A 25896-nucleotide genomic window follows, 5' to 3' on the forward strand; every position below is an offset into this window, starting at 1 on the left:
CCCATCCCTCGTCCCCCATCATGCTGTTCATTTACTTTTTTTTTAACTTGATTATACTTATACCTCAACCCTTCTTTTTTCAAATGGATACTATTTGTCCTTACTATTCTCTTGCCACACTAATTATCCTCTTACTTTTCCTTTATTTTTTACTGTACCACCACCTGAAATCTGTCTTCTGTGCCCTCTTTTTTCCCTTCAAGCGGAAGCTTTCCACTGGACAAATGTTAGTTTTTTGCTTATTTCGGTTTGCTTCTCATTTTGGGACCCTTGAAGATGACTCAGTCTATTTCTTCCTTCCTTGTATTTTTATTTTACCATAAGGTGTTGTTACAAATGTATTTGTTTTTCGTCATGCAACTGACTTAATTGCGGGTCAGGCTGCAATATTGGCACTAACACAGTCACTGTATTCTACTGCTCCATTCACCAACCTGAAAACCTCTATCCTTAAGCAAGTGGCTCTTGGAAGAGCTTTTAACCACATGTTCTTACCAGGGTCGTGCTTAACTAAGGGAGGTTATAAATTTGTTGTGGCCATTAACACCTCATATTTTTTCAAAAGCAATTTTGCTCGTTCAAGAACTTTACCTAGAAAAACACCCAAGTTCAAACATATGTAACACGTATATACTCATGTGTATACAACTCCCCATGACCCGTTAGCCATACAGCTATCTCACATGCTCCTTGTATGGCACCAATACAGAAATCTATGTTTCATTATAGTGTAAATCTGCCATTTAGACACTTTTTAACATTATTACACCTTTCATGCATCCAGCGCTTGCGTATTTATCTCGATAGCCTTGTAATAGTCCACTGAATTCATAGCTTAAGTATTTCATTATTTCCTAACTCTTGAGAATTTAGGTTGGTTTCCTTTGTGGTTACTTTAATGTGGAGATTATTTGCATCTTTGTGCATAGTACATTTTAAAAAAATATTTTATTTATTTTTGAGACAGAGAGAGACAGAGAATGAGTGAGGGAGGGGCAGAGAGAGAGGGAAACACAGAATCCGAAGCAGGCTCCAGGCTCCGAGCTGTCAGCACAGAGCCCGAAGCGGGGCTCGAACCCACCAACCGTGAGCTCATGACCTGAGCCAAAGTTGGACGCTTAACCCACTGAGCCACCCAGGCGCCCCCATAGTACATTTTTTTAATGATTATTCTTGAATTATACTTTAATAGTGGATTATTGGTCCAAGGGAATAAACACATTTATGATTCACTGCATACAATCCTCTTACAAAACTGAACTGTTTTTATAACTCCAACATTATAGATTCCCAATAAAAATTTTTAATTAAAAGTGATAGATATCTGAAACAATTTGAGAAGTTGTAGAAAAAAAATCATAATCTCTTATCTCCACTTCCTCAAACTCACACTTTCTTCCTAGGGGCCAGTGGATCCAGGCTCATTCCAAGCCCTGCTGGTGTCTTTTACTGATCACGCAACCCAGAGACATGTGCTCAGGCTGCTATCTTCCAAGAATGTTCTAGAACTCCTTTTCCTTATTTTTCACAATATACTTTTAACTTTTTTTTTCAAATTTTTAAATATTTACTTATTTTTGAGAGAGAGAGAGAGAGAGAGAGAGAGAAACCATGCAAGTAGGGGAGGTGCAGAAGAAAGGGAGACACAGAATCTGAAGCAGGCTCCAGGCTCTGAGCTGTCAGCACAGAGCCCGATGCAGGGCTCGAACTCACAAACTGTGAAACCATGACCTGAGCTGAAGTCAGATGTTTAGCTGACTGAGCCACCCAGGTGCCCCTACAATATATTTTTAATATTTGTAAAAGGTACAAATATGACCTTTGTTTCTGTACTTACTATTTCTTTTATAAATTAAATGTATACAACCTTTCCCCTTTTAGGAGGCATAAACTAATCACTGTGAACTTCTCCCTGCAGAGTTGAGGCTTTAATTTTGAAAATGACAACTTGAACAGCTTTTTCTTCTTATTTCATAAACAAATCTTGGTAATTAGTTTTAAAAAGGAAACCATAATGAGGCACCTGGGTGGCTCAGTAGGTTAAGCATCCGACTTCGGCTCAGGTCATGATCTCGCAGTTTGTGAGTTTGAGCCCCACGTCGGGCTCTGTGCTGAAAGCTCAGAGCCTGGAGCCTGCTTCAGATTCTGTTACTCTGTCTCTCTCTGCCCCTCCCCTGCTCACTCTCTGTCTCTCTCTCTCTCTCAAAAAGAAATAAACATTAAAAAATAAAAAAATAATAAAAAGGAAACTAAAAAAAACACTAAAAGAAGAGAATAAAAATTGCTTAAAATTTCACAAGTCTGATAACCACTTGAACATTTTGGTATTCTGATAATTTCAGATTTTTTTTTCCTGTAGTCTGTGCATTTTTAAAAATTCAGTTAGGACCATGCTATGCTAATTTTCTCATAATCAGCTTTTATGTTAGTAATAGTTACAAAAGTTTTCTGTATGAACAGAAGACATCTACACAGCTTTGAATTGCAGCATGATGATCTAATATGTGGCTATAACATAGATTTCTAAATCAGCTGTCTATGCCTGAATGCGTATGGCTTCCGGGTGTTTACTGTTACAAACAGGGCAAAGATGGGCATCCATATGGCCAAATCCTGGTTTACAGTAGTAATTATTTCCTTGGTATGAATTCATACAACTTGGTCCTTCTAGGCTTCATATGTTTTCTAAAACAGGTGGAATGTCTTTATTGAATATATTGATGTGTTCCCAGAAATTTGGATTATGAAAAACGCTTTGAATGGGATCATCCATGTCAAGTAGTGGTGGGGGTTCGTGTTTTCTTCCCTGTGGGGCAACTGGTCACATTTCTTGCTGTGAATGCTTGAAGTGCTCTCCTACTACTCTTTCCTAATGCAGTCTGAACATGGTCTCCTTTATTTATGTCCCTGTACTGATTCCTTCCTATATTTTTGGGACAAATTAAGATGGGCATACACCATCTGCTTTCTTTGATTTATTCCTTCTTTTCTTTTTTTTTTCCTTCCTTTTCTTTCTTATATCATCTTTACAAAACTCTTAAACTTCTACCTGTACTCTGTTTTTAAGGTTTCATACTTTTGGTACGCAGGTAATCTTCAAGAATACCCAGGAAAAGAATAAACAAGGAAGTGTTAGAAAATATGAATGATTAAAGAATACTAATTATCTTCTTGAGGTATTGAAACATATTATAAAACCACAACGGTTAAAATGGTATGATAGTGGTGTCAGACTTAATGTTCACTATCAATATAACAGGCTGGATAGGTAACATAGAAACAAGTCCCTTTGTATCCAAGAGTATAATATAGAATAAGTGAATTGTAAATCAATGAAGAGGGAAGAGATTAACATATGGTTTGGGATGACTGGCCAGAAAGTGGGTATTTTTTAACTTTTAGAGTAGTTCTCAAACTTTTTGTTCTCAGGATCCCTTTATACTCTTAGCATTATTGGTTGTTTTTTTTTTTTTTTTATGTTTATTTATTTTTTGAGAGACAGAGAGACCAGCAGGGGAGGGGCAGAGAGAGAGGGAGACACAGAATCCAAAGCAGCCTCCAGGCTCTGAGCTGTCAGCACAGTCCTGACATGGGGCTGGAACCCACAAACCGTGAGATCATGACCTGAGCTGAAGTTGGACGCTCAACCCACTGAACCACCCAGGTGCCCCTATCCTCTTAGCATTATTAGAGACCCCAAAGACTTTTACCTATGTTAGTCATATCTATCAATATTTAATGTATTAGAGGGGCACCTGGGTGGCTCAGTGGGTTAAGCATCCGACTTCGGCTCAGGTCATGATCTCACGGTTTGTGAGTTCAAGCTCCACATCACGCTCTGCGCTGACAGCTTAGAGCCTGGAGCCTGCTTCGGATTCTGTGTCTCCCTGTCTCTCTGCCCCTCTCCCACTTGTGCTTTATCTCTGTCTCTCAAAAATAAACATTAAAAAAATTAAAAAATATTTGCTGTATTAGAAACTAAACCTGAGAAATTGGTATAATATTTATTTGCTAATTAATTTAAAAATAACAAGAAACCTACTACATGTTAAAATAATAGCATGGTTTTATGAAACATAACTATATTTTCCAAAACATAAAAAATGTGGGAGAATAGCATTATTTTAAGATTTTGCAAATCTGTCTAATGCCTTACTAATAGAGGACATCTGGCTTCCCATAAATGTGTCTGGAATCAATCTGTTGTGATATATTCTTTCCATTGATGGAAATGAAGAAAATTCAGCCTCACACAGACATGTCACTGGAAAAGGAATCAATATTTCAATAACTTTTTCAGATATGTCTGCTTTCTAATACCTCATTGAAATGCAACAGTGGGAGTTTCCTAAAAGTTTGTTATAATCTGAAATATCAATCAATGAATTTATTGTATTCAGTTATGTCAAAATCCACTGGTTTGTCCTATACTTTGAATCTTGTACCCAGGCATGATTTTTGACCTAGCACAGCCTCTGGAAAGGTCTTAAGAACTCCCAGAAGGTTCTAGACCACCCTTGAGAACCACTACTTTAGAGAAAAAAGGGCTGCCAAATCTTGGGATTCATCAATGAAACCACAAAGATGAACAGATTTAAATGTATCACATCAAAATTTAGCATGTATTTTTTTAAGTATAATCCAAATTAAATGTAAACCAAAAATTAAGAACAAATGTTAATGTAAGTATTACACAGGGGTAAATGATGTTAATATTTAAAGAACTCACAGATCAATAAATAAAGCAGTAATATTGCATAAATTAATGAGGACAGAACATGAACACAAAAGTTCATAGAAGAAAATAACTTAACATGGAAAAATGCTCAACAAAGACATAAAGATTTATACAGGAACCAAAAATAACCTATTAAATGTCAGATTAGCAGAGAAGAGGGCAGTGAAATTGACACTAAAATATTATAGGTAGAAACCTATTTAGCTACCAGATTTGAGGGAACAGTTGAGCAAAATGTATTAACAGCCTTTAAAAATGTCCATGCCCTATATTTTCTGAACATCTATGTTAAAAGATTTTATGTGAAAAAATGCTTCATGGAAGAAGATGCTTTTGATGGCATTATTTATTATAGAAAGAAAACCCAGGGAATGATTAAATTATTTATGATTAATCTGCCCAATGAAAGATTAAAGAGACATTGGAGACAAAACTGTTCACAATGAGTCCACAATATAAAGAAAAAATACTTATGCTATAATATTAGGTGAACAACGTTAAGTTTCCAAAATTAACTATTCATCAGGATAAAGACTATGTTTAACAACAACAACAACAACAACAACAACAACAACAACAACACTCAACTGTTCGGTAAAAGTACTGGAGGGAAGTCTAACCGGTTGATGGGTGTTTTTTTGTTGTCAGCTTTCTGGTTGTTTTTTAGCTTTTTCTATTTTTCTGAATTTTCCAAAATTTGGATAGAGAACATTTTTTATCATGCAAAAGAGTGTACTTTTTGATTTTTAGCCTTTTTTTTTTTTTTTTGCAACGTAATCATGTTCCTGGTTAAGAGCTAGGAAAGTATGTGCCTCGAATCCCCTCCTATGGATGTTTTGCCTTTCTATAGGACTGCTGCTTTCTCTTCAAAATTCTACATTCTTTGCAACCACTTTGCTCTCAGTATCCTTCTTGAGCTACAACAAAGAGTGCTGCCTTCTCTTCCCTCTTTAAGAAGACCCCATCTCCACACTAGCAAATTAAGCTCACTGGGCCTCACAGGATCCCTATGAAGGGGGCTGGCCAGGCTCAATGCTGCCTACCTGAGAGACGCAGTTTTACAACACAGAGAAGCTGTGATTTTGATGGCGATCTGTGTTCTGGTCCTAGGACTGTTTCGTCTCCCTTTTGGTCTTTCCCTTCATGTGCCATGTAGACGATGACAGCGACTGTTAGATGGGACGATGATGTCCTTTTGCTCAGAGGTTCCTTTGCTCAGAGGTTCAACCGGCTCTCACATTCCTTTATGCCATTCATCAGCCTGGCATTTGCTGCTGTGACAGGAGCTTCTTTCTGGTCTCCTCCCTGTTGCTAATGTTAATTCTGTGACTGAGATTCCATTTGAAGGCTTCTACTGGCCTGTGTTGTAGGCTGTGGCAGTCAGTCTCCAAGTCACAGTCATGGGTCAACAGCCAGCCACTAAAGAGGTGTATGCGGTAAGGAGGGGAAGGGCACCAGTTGACCCGCCTGGAGCCCTGTCCCAGGGCTGTCCCTGGTCCTGCCCCCAAACATGCATCAAGGCCCTCTGCAGCTGATCTCAAGGTCAGGCATGACCACTCTAACCTCAGTTCCGCCAGAGGTAGAAGGAACAGATAGGCTTGAGATCTCCTAAGTCTTTTTCTACTTTAAAAATGGTAAGAGGACACCAGTGAAGTCCCCTCTCTCTTCCTTGTTTGGGAGCTCTCTCAGCACTTAGCACTGCGGCGGCCAAACCTTAAGCAATATTCAGTCCCCATTGGAGCTAACAGGGTTTCTCTCTGGTTAAAAAATGATGGCCCATTCCCATATGCCACTCCCTGCTACTATAAAAAGACATATTTGTAATTGTAATGTGCTCATATTCTAGAAGCAGAAGGTAAGTGTTTTTGTGAATATCTTGAGGACATTTCAAACTTATGCAGGGTTAAATATATATGACTTCCAATGATTGGGGATGGGAGTTACTAACAGAATGTGCCTTAGGAAAGTTGATAGCTATCTACTGGTTACACACCATGGGAGAGCCCTTTGTCCTATGGTTCCTGAACATGATGAAGTCAGGGTGATTTTATGACATGGTTTTTAGTTCTTAGTATAGTTTATATATTAGAAAACCTATGATAACATAAACGGGGAAGGATAATTCAGAAACACACTGCTTAACCTCAGTCCCACAGCCACAGCGTTCCCAAACACCAAACCAACCAAGAAACACACAGCACTCAGTGTCCTGTGTCTTCCTAACCAGTTGTCTTCGTATTCTTCATATTATTTCTGCCCTAATAGCTATTTCTGGAGTGGAAAAAGAGAGAGAGAGAGAGAGAGAGAGAGAGAGAGACTCCACTGCCTCTGCCCTGACACTGTCATCAATGTTCCCGGGGATAGGAGACACCCACTGTTCCCACCCTCAGTGCTGTTATGGCCACTGTCCTGTCTCAGAGTTAGATTTTTCTATTCCACGACCTGGGGATTCACTGTAGGTCCCATCAAAAGCACTTGCTACCAACCCCAGTATCAAACATCCAAAGCTGCATTACATCAGACATATACTAGTATCTAAAATCTTCACATTTATCTAATATATTTCCCCCATGTAACCAAATGTGTATGCACATGTAACTAATCATCAGAATTAGAATGTAGTCATTGCTTAAGTTGGAAAACAGAAACGATCCTTCCAGGAAAGAATTAGATTTTCTCGCCATTGATTTATAAAATGCATATGTCTTCTCTACAATATAGTTGGAGCATTATTTTTAATGACCCAAACTCTCTTTAAAGCAGATTTCCAAAAATAACTTGAAACTGATTTTTCTATCATAGAATTACACTGTTCCTTCCGGTGACTTGTTGATGGTGTCTCCATTTTGGCTGCACAGAAATCCAAAATATTTTCCTGAACCTGAAGTGTTCAAACCTGTAAGTCCTCTCTTTCAAAATGCATTACCCTTTGATTTTAATTTCCTTTATGGTGGGAATATGAATTCATAGATTAACTAGAATTGTGTCATTTTAGCAGACCTATTTCTCTCTGTGATCTAACCAAGTCGACAACAGAGTAAAAATCAGACTTGTAATATGGATGGGTATAACACAGATGAGATAGCAAGGTTTTTGAAATAAGCTTCACCAACTTGAAAATAAATGATCTGAAACCAGCAAAGTATGTTAAAGTGAATATGTCTGGTTCTGAAAGAAGACTTATTTTATATTCATCAGGCAATTGCTCCTGTTGTTAGTTTCCAAGGAGTACTAAAAACAAACAAAACAAGACAAATTAAAGCTGTTCTCTGCTGTTTCTTAAAATTGGGGGGTTACAAGGCTAAGCAGAATCTTAAGAGGTGATTTAGTCCATCCTCTGTCTTTAGGTACAAATTAAAAAAAAATGGCATCCAGATGTATTCATTCCACATCCCAAGCTCCTTCCAATAGGCAGGGTGGCCAGTAACTTACTAGATTTATTACCAAGGACAATTTTGTGATGGAGCCTGAGATCTTATTATAAATAGTCTTCCTTTTCTGAGGTCAGTTCTGTGGTTGATTTACATTATCATTTACGTTTACCACTTAACAAAATTCTTTTTAAACCTTTTTATTTATTAGTTCACATTCCAAAAACACAATTGTGCCTGATATGAATAACAGGTTGGAAAAAAAATTACCAACAGCCCTGCAACTTTATATGCAAGGATTAGCTGTACAAAGTCATTTTTAGCCTAGAGAAATAAAGTTAAGCTTATTTATATAAGACTGATTTGGAAAAAAAAAATGATTTCTTCCCACAGGAACGTTGGAAAAAGGCAAATTTAGAGAAGAATGCTTTCTTGGACGGGTTCATGGCATTTGGAAGCGGGAAGTACCAGTGTCCTGGGAGGTCAGTGAGACAGCTGGGCCACATTTATCCAGAAAGTCTGCAGAGACACGATGGCTCAGAGTGGGGGACATCTTTGGCTTAATCTCCCTTTTCTTTATTACCAAACTACAGGGAGATCCGGGAGACCACATTTTGTTTGGTTGGCTGGTCGGATTGCACGATGTCCTTGTGGGAATGTCTACGGTGGCTTCTGATGGGAGACTTCATCAGAACCAAATATGACAGTCACAGCTGCATGATGAAAGCAGGGTTTAGGTTTCAAATGTTCAGCTTTCCTATGAGGATACATTCGAAGTTGCTTGAGTTCTACCTTTTAGAAAATTAAGTCCGAAGTATACTATTTCTTTACAACGTTCTCATGGGCCTGTGCTGGGGTTACAGAACATCTGTAGCTTGGAGCAGAGTGGCGCCTTACTAAATGGTTTCTGTTTGTTGGGGCAGTTTTGTTCTAGGAAATCTTTCTTCTGGATCCTTTCAGAGTTAAATTAATCTGGTCCCCAGGACTGCGATGCTCACTGCGATGTTGTGTTCTAGTGCAAGTGTCCAGCACTTAATGAAAGTTATTTTATGTTTATTTATGTGATCAGAAGCTGTTTTGAACACCTTGCCTGGGCCAGGCCTTCTGTTCATTAGGATAGAGCACTGAGGAACATGGACTTAGTCCCCAACTTCATAAAACTTACACTCTACCTGAAATAGGTCCCATTTATTCACCAGGGACGATTCTGTTGGAGAAATATTAGTATCTGTTTGTAACGAAGTCTCACTCAGTGAATGTACAAATCCTTTAAAATTCGTTATATCACAAAAGTTGTAGTTTTTAAATTTAAGAAGTCAGTTGTTTTCATTGTTTGAGCAGGAATGCTAATCCATATCTATAATTATGACTTACTCCACAGCATGCATTCTATCCCTCTTTTGTTTTATGGTTGATAGCATCAGTAGGCTTCTAGTAATTCATATTTCTCCCAAAATGGTTTTAAATACTCTTAGCCAACCATGGAAATTCTATCTTCATTTTTACTTATTTATTTTAATTTATTTTAATCTTTATTTTTGAGAGAGAGAGACAGTGTAATCTTTATTTGTTTTTGAGAGAGAGAGAGAGAGTGAGTGGGGAAGGAACAGAGAGGGAGACACAGAATCTGAAGCAGGTTCCAGGCTCCGAGCTGTCAGCACAGAGCCCAATGCGGGGCTCGAAGTCACGAACTGTGAGATCATGACCTGAGCTAAAGTCGGACACTTAACTGACTGAGTCACCCAGGTGCCCCAGTATCTTCCTTTTAAAAAGTCATTCTAGGAGTCTAAGGGTAAGCAAATTGGGGCCTAGTGTTTCCCTGGAGCAACGATTTGTCCTGGAGTAGGTAGTTGACCTAAACTCATCGATCAGACCTAAAGGAGAGACTTTTCTTCCATAGCTGGGATAGAGGCCCCCCACTTTGTCCTTTCCCATTGAATACGTATATATATATGGGTATATATATATATGTGTATATATATACGTATATGTATATGTGTATATATATACGTATATGTATATACATATACATATACGTATACGTATATATATACATATACATATACGTATACGTTTATGTCCTTTCCCATTGAATATGTATATGTATATGTATATGTATATGTATATGTATATGTATATATATACGGGTATATATATATATATATACATATATATATACCCGTATATATATACATATTCAATGGGAAAGGACAAAGGGGGGGCCTCTATAGACACACACACACACACACACACACATACATATATATATATATATATATATATATATATATATATGGATATATATATATATATATATATGGATATATATATATATGGACACATATATATATGGATATAGACATAAACATTGTTTTTTAGAGCAGTTTGAGTTGAAGGTTTCATTGTTGAGAGCTGAAAGCATGCTGATTTACACATCAAGAAACTCCAAAGTCTAACATTGTAACTGAGTGCAGATCCTTTAGGAGCACAGTATAATAAGCAAACATTATCAAGGAAAACTTATATGTTCATCCTGACTTTCATATTACTTTCACTTTAGAGAAGCATTTTTTCTATTTTGGTGGGAATGTGCACACAGGTGTGTGGGGGTGGGGGGCAGAGAATCTTAAGCAGGCTCCACACTCAGTGCTGAGCCTGACACGTGAGCTCAATCCCATGACCCTGGGATCATGACCTGAGCCGAAATCAAGACCTGGACGCTCAACTGACTGAGCCACCTAGGCGCCCCTGTGGAGAAGCGGTTCTTAACACCTGTAACCCAGCTATTGCTTTGTCACCTACTAACTATCAGTGCACCCAGAGTAGGTCTTCTAAAAACAATAGGTGTTACTTTTTTCAGGTCCCTTTACCTGTATTCCCAATGACGACGAAAGAGTTTCTTAATAACTATCTTTTATGACAGAAGTTTATTTTGAACTATTTATTGATCTTGGGGGGCTTTTGTTTTGTTTCGTTTTGTTTTACATTTTTTCAGTATAGTTGACACAAAACATTACATTCGTTTCAGGCATAGCACACAGTGATTCAGCTTCTCTATACGTTATGCTGTGCTCACCACCAATGTAACTGCCATCTGCTACCATATAACCATCTTTTAAATTGAGCTGGAAATGTTTTAAACCAGGGACTAAAATGCCCTGCAGTGAAGCATGTAGTATTAGCCAGTGGTCAAGGATTAACTGATGATTACTGTTTTCTAAGAAAGGCTGTTATGCAATTATTGTGATATCTTTTGGGGCTGACAGACATTTGCTGGAGGTTGACAGTAATAGGTACGATAGAGGAGACCATGGCATTTCAGCTTAGTTAGAAGTATCTTATTTGTACAGAAACTATACATTTTTAATGTACTCAGCTCTTCCTCTATGCAAGGCAGTGCCCTGGGTATTGCAGGAGCTTCAATCAAGAATAAGCCATGTTCTCAGCCCTCAGGAGATGATTATCTAGGAGAAGGCAAGGAGGATATTGAGTTCATAAATAACTACAAGGAATGCAGGGTAAGAAATGCCCAAAAACCACACTGTGGAAATTTGAGAGAAAGGGTATATCTGGTCAGAATGATCTTAGATTTCCTGGGGAAAGTGGCCTTTGAAGGGTTAGGTGAACGTCTAGACTGAGAAAACAGAGTGACCAAAGAGTCATTAAGGACAAGGGTATGTAGTTGAAGGGTTTATGGTTTCACTGTTATTAAGATCAGACTACAGGTAGTGGTGGGAAGAAAGACTCAATACACACATTGGCCCAATTGGGGAGGCCCCTTAACACCTGGTTGAGAGGTTGGTACACAGCTCACAAGGCACTAATGAAGTGTTAAAAGGTTTTGTATAGAATGGATTAGAGTGGGGCATGGCTTAGGTTATATAATTATGCTATATTCCATGGGAGAGACATGGAGTGGTAGAATCTACCAGATTTTGGAAACTAATTAGAAACGGGATCAGTCAAGGGGAAGGATTCGAGGACTGTGGCTTGAATCTAGGTGGCTGAAAGAGATGGTGAAAATAGAGAAATCAGGTGCAGGAGCAAGTATGAGGACAAGATGTTACATTTTCCTTTGAAACCTTTTTAGTCTGAGGTGTGGCAAAATATGTATCATATAACCAAAATCTGTGGGAGAAATGTGAATGTTGAATACATGTAACAATAAATAGAACCTCCATAGTCTCATTTTTCTATTGTTTCTGCTTTTATAAGTCCTTAACTTTTCCATCACATATTTTACATAGCCAACCCCAGAAACATTCTGTCTTTAAAGACAAACAAAACAGAAGATTTTCCAGGAAAGTGAATGACTTCATTTGGACAGTTTTATACCAAGATGTATCTCTCTACTAGAAATTTAATCCCACAGATCCTTAGCATAATCCTCAGAAAATTGCACCCATTCTAAATTCGTGTACCAAGAGCCAACTTATTTTCTCGTGTACCAAATATTTTGTGAGTCAGAGAAAATTGCCTTTCAAGTAGCCGACAACCACAGTTGATCATGAACACATAGCCTTGTGGCCTCGCAGCTGTCATCCCTTAGAGTTCAGGCCACCGAGGCGGTGTGAGAAGCCCTCTCATTAGTGGACACAGAAGGTTTTGCTGAGTTTGCAAAATAAGTACCCGGTACTGCTGTCAGCTGCCAACCAGAAGTCAGGATGGAAGAATATTGTTCCGGCTCTGCAGAGTGGGAATTCTGAAAATACATTTGCCGGAAGAACCCCTTGCTGGGCACTTCCTGGTAGCTAGGAAGCTCCTGGGTACAGGCAGGAAGGGAACTCTTCCCAGTAATTCTATTGCTGGAGAAGCCTGGTGGTACAGAAAAACAAACAGGAGAAAGCAACATGAACTGTCAGACTTCTTCGGCAATGGCAGCGTGCAGAATGAGGAGTTGCCTTACAGTGGACGTTCTCCTCTGAAGCCAAGAATTGAAACAAAGGAAGAGAACAGGGGATTTCCAGTGTGGCGTGGCTATCTCTGAGAGTTGTGACCTCAGCACAAAGGGATGTGCTTGCTGTACTGCACCCCCCTCCACATCCCCCACCCCCTTGCAAGCCAACAGCCCCCATTTCTCTTGCTTCCCATCCCTGCACGAGGATGCCTGGTTGGCTGTATCCCTGTGCTCATTGATCTGGGTCACATCCCAGTTGTAAAACAATAGCCCTGATCTTTGGCAAGACCCCTCACTTACAAAAGCTTGCTTGGAGAAGAAGAGGCTGTAGTAAGAGTAAATCTACAATACTTGAGAAGTAAAAATGAAGCATGGAGTCCTCAGGAATAGCAACTACGATCTCTATTGTGTGTGTGTGTGTGTGTGTGTGTTTGGGTCCTTCATATATCCTGGGGCAGTACTGGGCTACGAAGTCATGGACCTGTCTTGAATTACTAAAGAAAGTCACACGGTGATGGGAAAATTAATCCAAACATAGGTCCAGCTGGTAGTAGATTAGTAGTGGCAGTATTCAACCTAACAGGTATTTACGGAGCACCTAATATTAGTATGTTTATTCTTTCATTCAGGAAGTATTTATGGAGTCTATGTTGTATGCCAGGATAGCGTTCTAGGAGTTACCTTGGAAAACAAAATGAGGGATAAAGTCCCTTCCCTCAAGGAACTTACAGTCTAACTCAAGTCACTTCATGAACCACTGGGGAAATTCAAAGACACATAACTTTCCTGAGTTGCTTATAATATAGCTGGGGAGATGAGACCCTAGCAACATGAAAAACAAGCCCTACTTAACAGTGTCAGATGACCCGTGAGAAATGCCAAATGACACGTATACGTAGTAACTGCTGTAGGAATTTCGAAGAGGGGGATTGGAAAAGGCTGTATGGACTAGATGGTAATAAGCAATAAACAGTATAGAGAAAGCTCGTAGGAATGTAATGTAATGTAATATAATGTAACGTAATGTACCTGTATGTTGGGATTTTAAGCTCTGTGTACAGTTGTTTCTATATGTTTGTTTTCAAGGTAATATAATCTTAACAATTGTGCCTTATTCAGTAAAAAAATCTTTGCAGTATGCTGCAAAGTACTGTAAGTAGCTTTTCTCCCTTTTATACTTAGAAAGAGCTGATTGCTTTGAAGAGTGAGGAAACTCAAATCCCAACGGATTTCGTGAGACCTTGCAAATTCAATTTATTCCGAGGCATTTGTTACATAAACAAACGCATCCCCTCAACTCTGGTTGTCAAGTAGAACTGAAAAAACTGTATTTGCTGATATAATTGTTTCCTAACATTTTCCTTATTGTGGGCACACGTCCTGGAGGGCATATACAAAGGGTTAGGAGTGAGGGTGGGAAGGGTGGATGTGGTTAATTCCAAGACTGAGTCAGGCTGCCAGACCCCTTTATTAATTTTTAGCCATGTATCTCTCTTCTTACTGCTTTACTGAGGAGCAGTGACTCGCTGAAAGGAGCCCAGAAACCACTGGCAAAATTGTAGTCATTGCTTTCCCAGCCACCTTGTTCTGACACTTCATTATGAGGCTAAGATTTAAGACTGTCAAGAACAGAAGAAGCAATTCAGGACTGACTTTTGATCCTCAAGCCAAAGTGCTTCCGAAATATAGCATGTTCGTTTCTGGGCAAAAATTATAGCAAAGACCCTCTTTTCCTTTTATTTACAAAGTAGATCTCCAGCCCCTCTGTGGTGCACAGAAAACCTGCACAGGATTTGTATCTGTGGAGAGAAGGAAAGAGCACTCCAGGCTGGGTATCTTCCCCTGCTCTCCCCATTTTTTTGATTTTTCTCCACTCATCAAACTCAGTGACTACTCTTGAACAGGATAGATGTCTCCTGTTCAGAAGGAGGGTTTAATTGCAAGGAAGTGAGGACTGAATTAAAACTGTGCTGAGTCACCATACTGCTTGTGGGTTACTGCCTCCCTATCATCTAACGCCTTTTCCTTTCTTCCCCTCCCTCATTTTCTTTCGGGGGTCCATGGGATTCTGGGGTGCAGATTCCATCCCCCCAGCTCCATAACAGTGGAGCATGGTTCCCTAAGCCCATGTGCAAATACCATCCCTGTCCCCCAGTTCCCTTCCCATGGTGACTGGTTTCAGTGTTGGCGTATGTTTTAAGCAGTGCAAGGAACTACGAGGGTTCCCGTTGAGACTTCTGGGTCAAAAATAATCATTCCCTGTAGGATGTGAATAAAGAAGCACCTGGCCCCCCAAATTGTTGTTAGCTATTCGGAGACAATAAAAGCAGACAGTGTTAGGGTGAAGTTGGTACCACAGGGCAGAGCAGCAGGGGCAAACTGGCTTTCCGGGAACATCACTGAGCTGCTGGGCCCTCTCTGCCCGAGGCCAGCCAGCTCTAGTTTTTCAGGCACACAAAGCGATGCATTCCCTTCGGTATGGAAACCAGTCTGATGTGGGTTTTCTGTCACTTACAACCCAAAGCATCCTAAGTAACATAATTTCCTTAAAAGCAAAAGTGTGCTTCCAAGGTTTGTTGAACTCTGTGAAATATTGTATTAATGTGCTCTGACCGTATCCATGAATTGCTTTCTAAATAGCATGGGCTTTTGCAGAGGGGTGATATACCCATTTACTGTGGGTGCATCACAAAACAAAAGCAAGTGTCTCATCTTCAATTTTTTCTGGAAGGTCTGGAATTTAAAATATACCGTGAGGGTGGCTCAGTCAGCTGAGTGTCTGACTTGGCTCAGGTCATGATCTCACTGTTCATGGGTTCGAGCCCCACATCCAGCTTTCTGCTGTCAGCGTGGAGCTGGCTTTGGATCCTCTGTCCCCCTCTTTCTCTCTGCACCTCCCTGCTCGTGCTCTCTCTCTCTCTCTCTCTCTCAAAAATAAACATTAAAAAATAAAATAAAATATACCATGAGATCACTTCTATTTGGTGCATACTTAATCTTACGGAAGTCAGTACTATTCCTGTGCCCTTTGCTTGAATAGGAAGGTTCAAAGTTGTATCCAACTTTCTCGCTCATATTGCATCCATAGGAGAGTTCCGCCACTAGGAGGGGTAGCAGCAGGATCATGGGTAGCACCTCAAAGTGACCTCTGGAGAGTGCCCTCCCGCTTCGATGAAACAGAAGACAATCTCTCAAGTTAGAGGAAGGGCAGAGGTTTTTCCCATCCTGTCCCTGTTTGTTTTCTTATCTGCTTTCTCACCTCCTCTTCCCCTACTAAAAAGCTCCCATTCTCTTCCCTTTTCCATAGGCTTTTTTTCTTGTCCTTCTCTCCCACTTACCCTGTTCCCACTCTTCCCTTCCCACCTTATTCTTATTTAATGTAAGTGTCTACCTGCTCACTCCACACTGCCCTCACCATCACCCCCAATCAAGAGTCTGGTGCCCTAACCGTAGAGCTTCCCATATGTATACCTGAGATAATCTTTATCATTGTGATTGTAGTACTACAACTAAAAAAGGATGATAAAATACATCTTCTAACATAGTCTTTTCCCTTTCTCCTCATCAAATTCCTCTAGATCAGTGATTCTTAAAGTGTGATTCCCGGACCACCGGTGGGAACATTACCTGGAAACTTGCAAAAAATGCAAATTCTTGGGCCCTTCCCCAGACCTCCCCGAATCGGAAACTTCCAGAGCGGGGCCCAGCGATCTGTGTTTTAACAAGCTTTCCAGGGGATTCTGACACAGGCTAACGTTTGACAACCGCTGGGCCAGATTGCTTTGCCTCCTGCCACCAAATTGATTTCATTTTCCTAAAAGATCTCTTGGGCGGATGAGGTTGTGGGGACAGTACTTCCCCTTTAACTTGAATAACTCATGCTTCCATGGAGGATGCCTGTGAAAGTATGTCTGTCTGCTGCCTTCTCTGAATTCCAGGGCGAGATCATTCTATTTTCATAAGCCGCAGCTGGTAGCAACTAGGAATATACTTCAGAGCCCCTGCCCCTGGCAACCATGGCAGGTTTCCAGCCCATGCTGGCATTGCCCGCAGTGACTCTTCTGGTAGGAGAAAAAAAAAAAAAAAAAGCAAGAGATTTTCCTTCCAAAAGCAAGAGAGGGAGGTGATCTCAACATCAAGACATCTAAAACCAAGATCATTCATTTCCCGTAATCTTATCATTCCTTGAGTACTCCCTGTTTCTTTTTGACGTAGGGCTGCTCTAGACCCCTGGCCTTCCAGAGTGACCCTTTGCTCTTCCCTCTTTTTGGCCTTCCATGCCCCCCGCCCCCCCCCCCCAAACCAGGTCTTCATGCCTCACCAGCAGGCGACATTGCAGTTTCCTTAACCCTTCTCTCAGGTTCTATCATCTCTTCTTTCAACCCGTCTTACTGCGTGCGGATTGCTTTTCCTCAAATAATCATCTCAGTTGGTCACTCTTGTTAAGACTCTGGTGACGTCACCTGCAGAGCGTCACGGAGAGCCTGGAGCTCTAGGCCGATTGTATCTTTCTGAACATCTGGCAGTGCCCTCCCCAAAGGGGCTACCAGCCGTCCCCAACTGCAATGCCCATTCCTTCGCTTGTTCCTGCGCTCGCTGGGTCCGGAATGCCCTGACTCCAGGTGAGGGCCTACTTCCTTAGAGCCCCGTTGCCTTCCATCAAGGTCTAGCTCAAGTTTGACCTCCACAGAAGTTCCTGTTGATTGCTCCAGACCACAGGGCTCTCTCCAGGCTCCAAATGTCCATAGCCCTTTGGTCTCTGTCTTGGCCTCATATTGTCACCCTTTGCATCTCTCCACGTGCATTACTAGTGTGAGGTCTGTGAGGTAGCATGTGTTTTGTCAGACTCTGTGCTCTCCATGTCTGTATGGTGCTCCTTGAACATTTATCTACCAACAGGGGAGACACACGAGCACTACGTATTTAAGGAATTTTTAGTATGTTTATATTTTAACGAGCTTTATTTGTAGATGTGTTATGTGGTTCTTGTAAGTGTGAAAAATAAATCTGTTATAAATAATATGCCTCATTATCTTCATTGTTTTGACACAGGAGCATTACAAAAACAACCCCTAACGTGAACATAGCTCATCTTGCTTCTGTTAAAAATACTTTAGGAAGCCCATTTTCTGTGACATAAAAAGCTTTTAATGTCATAGGTATGTGTGTGTCAGTCTCTGACATCTCAGGCTTCAAACAAAATTCAATAACATGGTAAAGGCTAGAAAACACTATTTTTTGCAATTGCATAAAAAATGACTGTATTTAGTGAATAACGGAGGTAATTTTGCTATAATATTCAAATATTTGGATTTGGAGAAAACTATTTTTAGCACATATTATTTACTATCTGTATTATGAATGCATCTTACCTTTCCTTTAGCTAGGATATCAGTCAAAATGGTTAGAACTAGTATGAAATATGTTAATATTTATGCCCTTCTAATAACTAATAGGAACTTAATAACTTAATAATGTGTGTCATTTTCACACATAGGTATAAGTTTTCAATAAGCACAACCCATTCATTGGGTCTGTAGCGCTTTTCAGGATCAAAGACCCAACACTGTCATTCAAACCCTCCATGGACTCCTCCCACTCTGCCAGTCTCGTCTCTCATCACCTCACCTTCTGCCGGGCAGGGTGTGAAGCAGTCACGGGACCCTAGATGTTCCAGGGCCCCTTGTGAGACAGTGCCTGGTAACAGGTTGTCCTTCTGGCCAGAGTGCCTTCTCCACTGGAGCGCCTGCCACCCTGCCCGCCCAAGTGGTTATTTTGTCCTCATGCTGCTACAGTACCTCCCCTCCAAGGACTGGACAGAGTGCCAAGGTCCTTCATGCCAGGGAGCCGAGCTCGGAGAAGTGCGTGGTCTATAGCAAAGTAACGTGAGAGAAGTGCCAAAGCCAGAGTTAGGAGAAAATAGGACCATCTGGATAAAGTGGAACCTACCAAACTGTTTTGTAATTCCCAGATGCAAAGTTAGCCAGTATTCTGCCAGGTGAGCACACTGAGTATCCGGGAAGTCACTGCTTATTCCACTGACACAAAGTGTCAGCTTAGTTATCTGAAGAAGTGATCTCATCTAATTTAATTCCAGGAAGGGCGCTAAGTACTGAGGAGAGTTGGTCGTTTTAGTAGCTGGGAACTTGGTGACTGATTTCACATGTTGGCGCTCCTTGCCACGTTTTCCATTTGATCCGGGGCTCGTGCCCTCCATGAAATACTTCATGGGGATTTAGAGATACCGCTCTCTTTTTGTTATTCTACCCCTTTGGCTCCTCCTTACCAGTGTCCTTTGCTCCTCTCCCTCACCTTCCTGACTTCCAAATTTTGGAATGTCCCCAGCACGGTCTCGTCGGATTGCCAGTTGGTTTTGTTTTGTTTTGTTTTGTTTCCTATTTAACTTACTTCCTAAGTGATCACATCCTGTCCCACAGCTTTAAATAATCGTCTGAATAATGAAGACTCTGTATTTATATCCCTTATGGCTCCAGTCCTGACTGAATCCCTCCTAAACGTCAGGCCCATTTACTCAGCCTCCACTCAGCATCTGCAGTGATGTCTCCAGGCCACTGGTGCACAGCAAGCTAAGCTTAACAGTTCCAGAACCGAGTTCCAGGCGATAGCTCCCCATCCTGCTCCTCCTTTCGTCCTTCCCGTGGCTGAGGTAAATAGCGACTGTATTCTTGCATTTCCTCAGGTCAGAAACTCATTTCCTAGGGTCAGAACTCATTCTTGACTCAGTCTTCTGCATCCAGAAGGCAAACCGTCAGCCCATTGTGCAGAGTATATCCAGTCTCTCACTCTGGCTCATGGCTATTTCTTTTTCTTTTTCTTAACTTATTATTTATTATTTTTATTTTTACTTATTTAATTTACATCCGAGTTAGCATCTAGTGCAACAATGATTTCAGGAGTAGATCCCTTAGTGCCCCTTACCCATTTAGCTCATCCCCCCTCCCACAACCCCTCCCGTAACCCTCTGCTTGTTCTCCATATTGAAGACTCTCTTATGTTTTGTCCCCCTCCCTGTTTTCCTATTATTTTTGCTTCCCTTCCCTTGTGTTCACCTGTTCTGTGTGGCTCATGGCTATTTCTACCATCCTGGTCCAAGGCCCTACTTTCTATTGTCTGGAAAATCCTAATGGCTTCCTCAACCAGTCTTCTGGCTTCCACTTACATCACGATATGTTCTGTTCTCCATGTAGCAGCCAGAATGATTCTCTTGAAACTTAAGTCACATTTGCTCAGAGCTGTTCAATGGTTTCCCGTCTCACAGAATGAGATGTAGTCTTCAGCAGGCCCCCACGGGCTCTCTACTTGCCCGGGGGGGGTGTCTCTCTGACATTCCCCTTTTCTTGCTCATCTCTAGCAACACTAGCCTCTTCTTTTTTCCTCATTCTCCTTCCTCTGGATTTGTGCACTTTCTGTTCCCTCTGTGTGGAATTCTGTGCCCAGATATTCATATGTTGCACCCTCTTACATCATTCCAATGTCTACTGAAATGTCCCCTCATCAGAGAGGACTTCCTCATCCGAAATATCTTAGCCCATGCCACACTCCCTTTCCCTTTATCTTGTCTTATTTGTTATTGTAGTGCTTATTCTCATGGTTGATATATGCATTGCTTGTTTATGTGCTGCCTGATTACTACCTCTCTTCTAGAATTTAAGCATTCTTATGAAAAGTGTGAATGGTGTTTTTGTTTGTTTGTTTACTGCTGTAACTTCAGCACTTAGAAGAGCATAAAGCACATAAAGACAGTGCACACTGAATGGATGAATGAATGGAGATCTCACGTTATCGTCAGAACTCTTAGTATGTAACCTCAGTGCCTGTTCACTGGTCCCATAAATGTCCCTCCCTTCCAGGAAGAGTAAGGAGGAAAAGCATGTAACTTATATCCACACCGTAGGTGTCCCTTCCGAATCTGACCCGTAGTGTCCTGTGATGTCTACTGGACTCCCAGCTTCTCATGGTAGATGAGACGCTGTTTGTGTGACCCTGTCTCCAGGAGAGAGAGGAAAGTGAGGCTCTTCATGCTTCCTGACATTTTATCATCTCTTTGTTCTTCATAGCGGTGTCACACAGGCCATAAAGATGCATCACGCTTGACTGATGTTTTTTAAAAAATGACACAGTTGATTCCAGACCATTGCAACAAAGCTAATATCGCACTAAAGTGAGTCAAATGAAATTTTTGGTTTCCCAGCGCATATAAAAGTTACGCTTCTTTGCTACACCGTAGCCCGTTAAGTGTGGAGTAGCATTATGTCTAAAAAATGCACATACCTGACCTTAAAAATACCTTATTGCTAGAGAAAAAAAAAATCCTAACTGTAAGCTAATCTGAACTTGGAGTGAGTAGTAATTACTGATCACAGATCACCGTACCAAGCATAATAATAGTGCAAAAGTTTGAAATTTTGTGCAAATTGCCCAAATGTGACGCAGAGACACAAAGTGAGCACATGGCGTTGGAAAATGGCGCCGAAGGACTTGCTCAAGGCAGGACTGCCACCACCTTTCAGTTTGTACAAAAGGCGGTATCTGTGAAATGCAACAAAACAAGGTATGCCTGTGGAATAGTCAGGGAAAGATAAAAAAATGGATCTAAAATATTTCTTTTCCCATAGCCCAGGAAATCCCCCATTCATTCCTACCGTTGGCCCTTGCACACAGGCTGTGCTTGTCTATTGCAAAATAATCACAGAGTGGTCACTGTCCTCTTCACCTCATCCTGCGCCTGGGGTGTTGATTTCACTCAAAGACCCATCTCCCTTCCTCCATGAGTACCTTTCTCAAAGTCTGAGTGTAGAATAACACCAGGGGCTCTCAGGACAACTGTCCACCATTGTCCTTGGGACTTAAGATCCCCAAAACAGTCCCTGTGCTGGGCATGGGCACACCATCTCCCACTCTCTTAAGATACGTACACATGTTTATCCTTTAAATCCTCTACTCAATAACTGACTGCCATTTCAACATCTCTCTTTCTTTCTCTATTTCACATATGTCTCAAAGACCATCATTTTTTCCCCACAAGATACTATACTTTAAACCTATAAAGAGGAAATTAAATATTTACCCCCAAATCATCAAGACAAGTTTCTCTCATAATAGAGTCAGCATATTATTATAAAGAACAATGTGTACTTTTTTTTTTCTTTCAACTCTTCAAAGATGTTTTTCTTGTTTTTAAAAATTTTTTTAAGTTTATTTATTTATTTTAAGAGAGAGAGAGAGAGTGAGCAGGGGAGGGGCAGAGAGAGAGGGAGAAAGAGAGACAATCCCAGGTAGGCTCTGCACTGTCCGATCAGAGCCCAATGTGGGGCTTGAATTCACGAAGAGTAAGATCATGACCTGAGCCGAAAGCAAGTTTCAGAGGCTTAACCAACTAAGCCACCCAGACACCCCTCAAAGATGTTGTTCTGTTGTCTTCCACTTTCATGATTTCTGATGAGAGCTTTGTGACCTGTGACCTTCTTCCTTCCTTCCTTCCTTCCTTCCTTCCTTCCTTCCTTCCTTCCTTGTGTCTCCCCACTCCCCCACTGCTTTTAGGACTTTTTTCTTTGTCACTGTTTTTTTTAAAGATTTGATTCTGATTTGTCTTGGAATAGTTTTCTTTATGTTTCTTTTGCTTTCGCTTCATTGTGCTTCTTAGCTCTGTAAACTAACAGTTTTAACAAATCTGGAAATGTTTCAGCTTCTATTTCTTCAAATATTTTTCCTGCCCACTTCTCTGTATCTCCAAATTACACATATGTTAGACTGTGTGATGGTATTTTACAGGTCACTGATACTCTGTTTATTTCTTTTTTCAGTCCCTTTTTAATCTATGTACTTCATTTGGGATATTTCCCAGTGTTCTATTAAGTTCCATGATCTTTTCTTTTGTAGTGTCCTATTTTCTGTTAATTCCATCCAGTGTATTTTCACTTAAGATACTGTATTTTCATTGCTAGAAGTTAGGTTTGATTTTTTTTTTTTATCTTCCATTTCTTTCTTCATTGTGCTTCTACCTTTTGAACATGTGGAATATATCTAACTAGCTGTCTACAGTATCTGTCATTTCTGGGTCTGTTTCTTTTGAATGATTTTTCCCTCACCCATGTTTCATATTTCCCTGTTTATTCTAGGCATGGCCATTTCTGAATAAATGCAAGACATGAATTTTAAGTGTCATAGATACTAGGAGTTGCCTGGGTGGCTCTGTCGGTTAAGCGTCCAACTTTGGCTTAGGTCATGATCTAATAGTTCTTGGGTTTGAGCGCCGCATTGGGCTCTGTGCTGACAGCTCAGAGCCTGGAGCCTGCTTCGGATTCTGTGTCTCCCTGTCTGTCTGCTCTTCCCCCACTCTTGCTCTCTCTCTCTCTGTCTCTGTCTCTGTCTCTGTCTCTCAAAAATAAATAAACATTAAAAAAATTTAAGTGTCATGGATACTAGATTTTATTGTATTCTTTAGTTTTAGGCTTTACTGTGGCATGTAGTAAGTTGCTCAGAAAAACGAGTTTTCAAGACTTGTTGTTAAGCTTTGTTAAGGTAAAAGCAGGAGTGGCGTTTAATTTAAGATAATATAATGCACTTCTAATTAAAACAATAACCTTTATTTTTTTAAGTTTATTATTTCTTTTTCTTTTGAGAGAGAGAGCAGGGAAGGGCAGAGAGAGAAAAGGAGAGAGAGAATCCCAATCAGGCTCTGCATCGTCATTGTGGAGCCCTGCACGGGACTTGAACTCATGAACTGTGAGATCATGACCTGAGCTGAAACCAAGAGTCAGATGCTTAACCAACTGAGCCACCCAGGTGCTCCATAAGGCTATAACTTTTAAAGACCCTATTCAATTGTCCATGTGTTACAAGATCTCCTCACTCTTGCATGTGGGAACAGACTTCCATATCTTGTGGGAGCCCTGGGCATTATTCAGCTTATTGTTCCTTAGCTTTCTTTTTCATCTCTCATCTTCACTTCAGTAGTTGCCTCTTACACATGCTGAGATTAGTACTCAACCAAATACTCCAGGAGACCCCCATGTGGCTCTCTGAAGCATTCTTGTTCTCTCTGTGAAACTCCCTCCTCTCTTTTATTCTTGCCTGCAAATTCCAGTCTCTTTAGCTTCCCTGAACTTTGATCTCTTGTCTTTTTAATCTAGTGAGACTGTCCAGTCTGCGTGGGCTTTCTCCTCCTTGCACGTGACCTGGAAACGGCCATGGACGGAGAACGGGAGACTCTCTGGCAGAGTTCACCTCATTGATTCCTTTTCTCTTGGGAATTTTCATCCTATACTGTGAATCTTGCTCAGTTTTTTGAGTTATTTAGGGCAGGACATGGCCAGAAGTAGAAGTTCCATTCGTTAGAAGTCTGGCAGAAATTTAGTTGTGAGAAATTCTGAACCTGTACATGGGTTAGCAAAATTGCTTTTTCTTGGCATTGCTCTTTGATTTGAAGCAGTAAAGACTGTGTATGTTCTATTTCATAGCCACTGATAGTCTCTTAGAATAAATTATTTTTAGCACTCATAAATAAGTAGGGTTAAATATGCATCACAAATATTTGTGAAGAAGTGATGTGCCATCCAAGTGGGTTATAACAACATGTGGAGTACTCCCGATTTCATTTGAAGTAAGATGCTTCAAGAATGTTTCGAGATGTTTCAAGAATACTACTAGGAAACAAATCTAATTACCTGAGGTGAATATCAGGTCATTCATATTCATTCATTCACTCAATCAACAAATATTGAGGACTCAAAGATGAGTAGAACATGGTTGCTACTGTTTGTGAATACTGTAGTTTATAAGGGGAGTCAGACATACAAACCATTAACTGTAACATGGTAGGATATAGTAGGATTGGAGGGTAAGGACATTGGTGGAGGAATGTGTAAAGTGCCACAGAAATGCAGAGAAAGAGAGCTAGAAAGGGCAGGAAATTGAATCTCTTTTATGGAAGGCATCCTTTCCATCATCTATTCACTCACTCATTCATTCATTCATTCATTCAGGTAACATGATTAGGCACCAATAGTATGCTCTGTACTGTTAAGTCCCAACAATACAGTTCCTCCTCTAGGAGAGAAATGGCAATTCGATAAGCAATTGCAATTCAGTGCAATAGGTGTTGTGGCTGAGATGTGCACAGGGGACCATAGAAGTGGAGAGGAGGGGCATCTCATCTCAGAAGCAAGTGGTCAGAGAATGCCTCCAGAGGAGACCGAGGCTTGGGCAGCGGAAGGGCTTGCAAGAGAGTGTCACCATTTGGGAACTGTCAGGTACACGGGGTGGCTAGAACATGGGTGTCGAAGAGGAGCTATCAGTGGGGAGGAGGCTGGGGAGAGAGGTGGGGGCATATCTTCAAAGGCTGTATTCTCTGTTGTCAATTGGAAGGAAATGGGAAGCATCAGCAGATTGTGTGTGTGTCTACATACACTGAGGACATAGTGACAGATTTATGTTTTAGGAAGTTCACTCCACTGGTAAAGTGAAGGACAGAGTGGAGGGAAGTGAAATTGGAAGCAACGAAATTAATCTGAAAGCTGAGCTAATCTGGTAATCCAGGAGACAAATCATGATGAACTGCACTGAGGGAATAGTGGAGGGACTGGAGATAAGACAAGAAGCAGAGGGATTGGGGAAGTATTTAGAAGATAAAACAAAAGGACTCAGTGCCTAATTGGATATAGAGAGCAAAGAAGGGGATTGAGTCTGTGATGACTTCCAATTTTCTGACCTGTTGGACTCATCGTATTCACTAAGAGTTATGGCCCCTAAAAGGCATTGCCTACCCTGAGGAGAACTCAAAACAACCCACAGAGATGCACAAAAAAAATAACAGAATTCCATTTATACTTTCTCTCAATATTTTTAGTTTCTATTTGTATGTGTCTTAC

At 40.7% G+C, this 25896-nt stretch overlaps 1 protein-coding gene across 2 annotated transcripts in view; it reads left to right on the plus strand.

Annotated features, from left to right (window-relative positions):
* LOC106973997 (24-hydroxycholesterol 7-alpha-hydroxylase) overlaps positions 1-25896 on the plus strand; it is a 93869-nt gene that overhangs the window by 62618 nt on the left and 5355 nt on the right. For both annotated transcript variants that reach the window (XR_008298576.1, XM_015071172.3), the window contains exons 9-10: positions 7541-7636; positions 8503-8591. Coding sequence is in view for 1 of the 2 variants with exons in the window: in XM_015071172.3 (XP_014926658.1) it covers positions 7541-7636; positions 8503-8591 (185 nt within the window). In the remaining variant the exon portion in view is untranslated. The remainder of the gene's footprint in view (positions 1-7540; positions 7637-8502; positions 8592-25896) is intronic.

Source organism: Acinonyx jubatus, chromosome B2 (genome assembly GCF_027475565.1).
Source record: "Acinonyx jubatus isolate Ajub_Pintada_27869175 chromosome B2, VMU_Ajub_asm_v1.0, whole genome shotgun sequence".
Lineage (NCBI taxonomy): Eukaryota > Metazoa > Chordata > Mammalia > Carnivora > Felidae > Acinonyx > Acinonyx jubatus.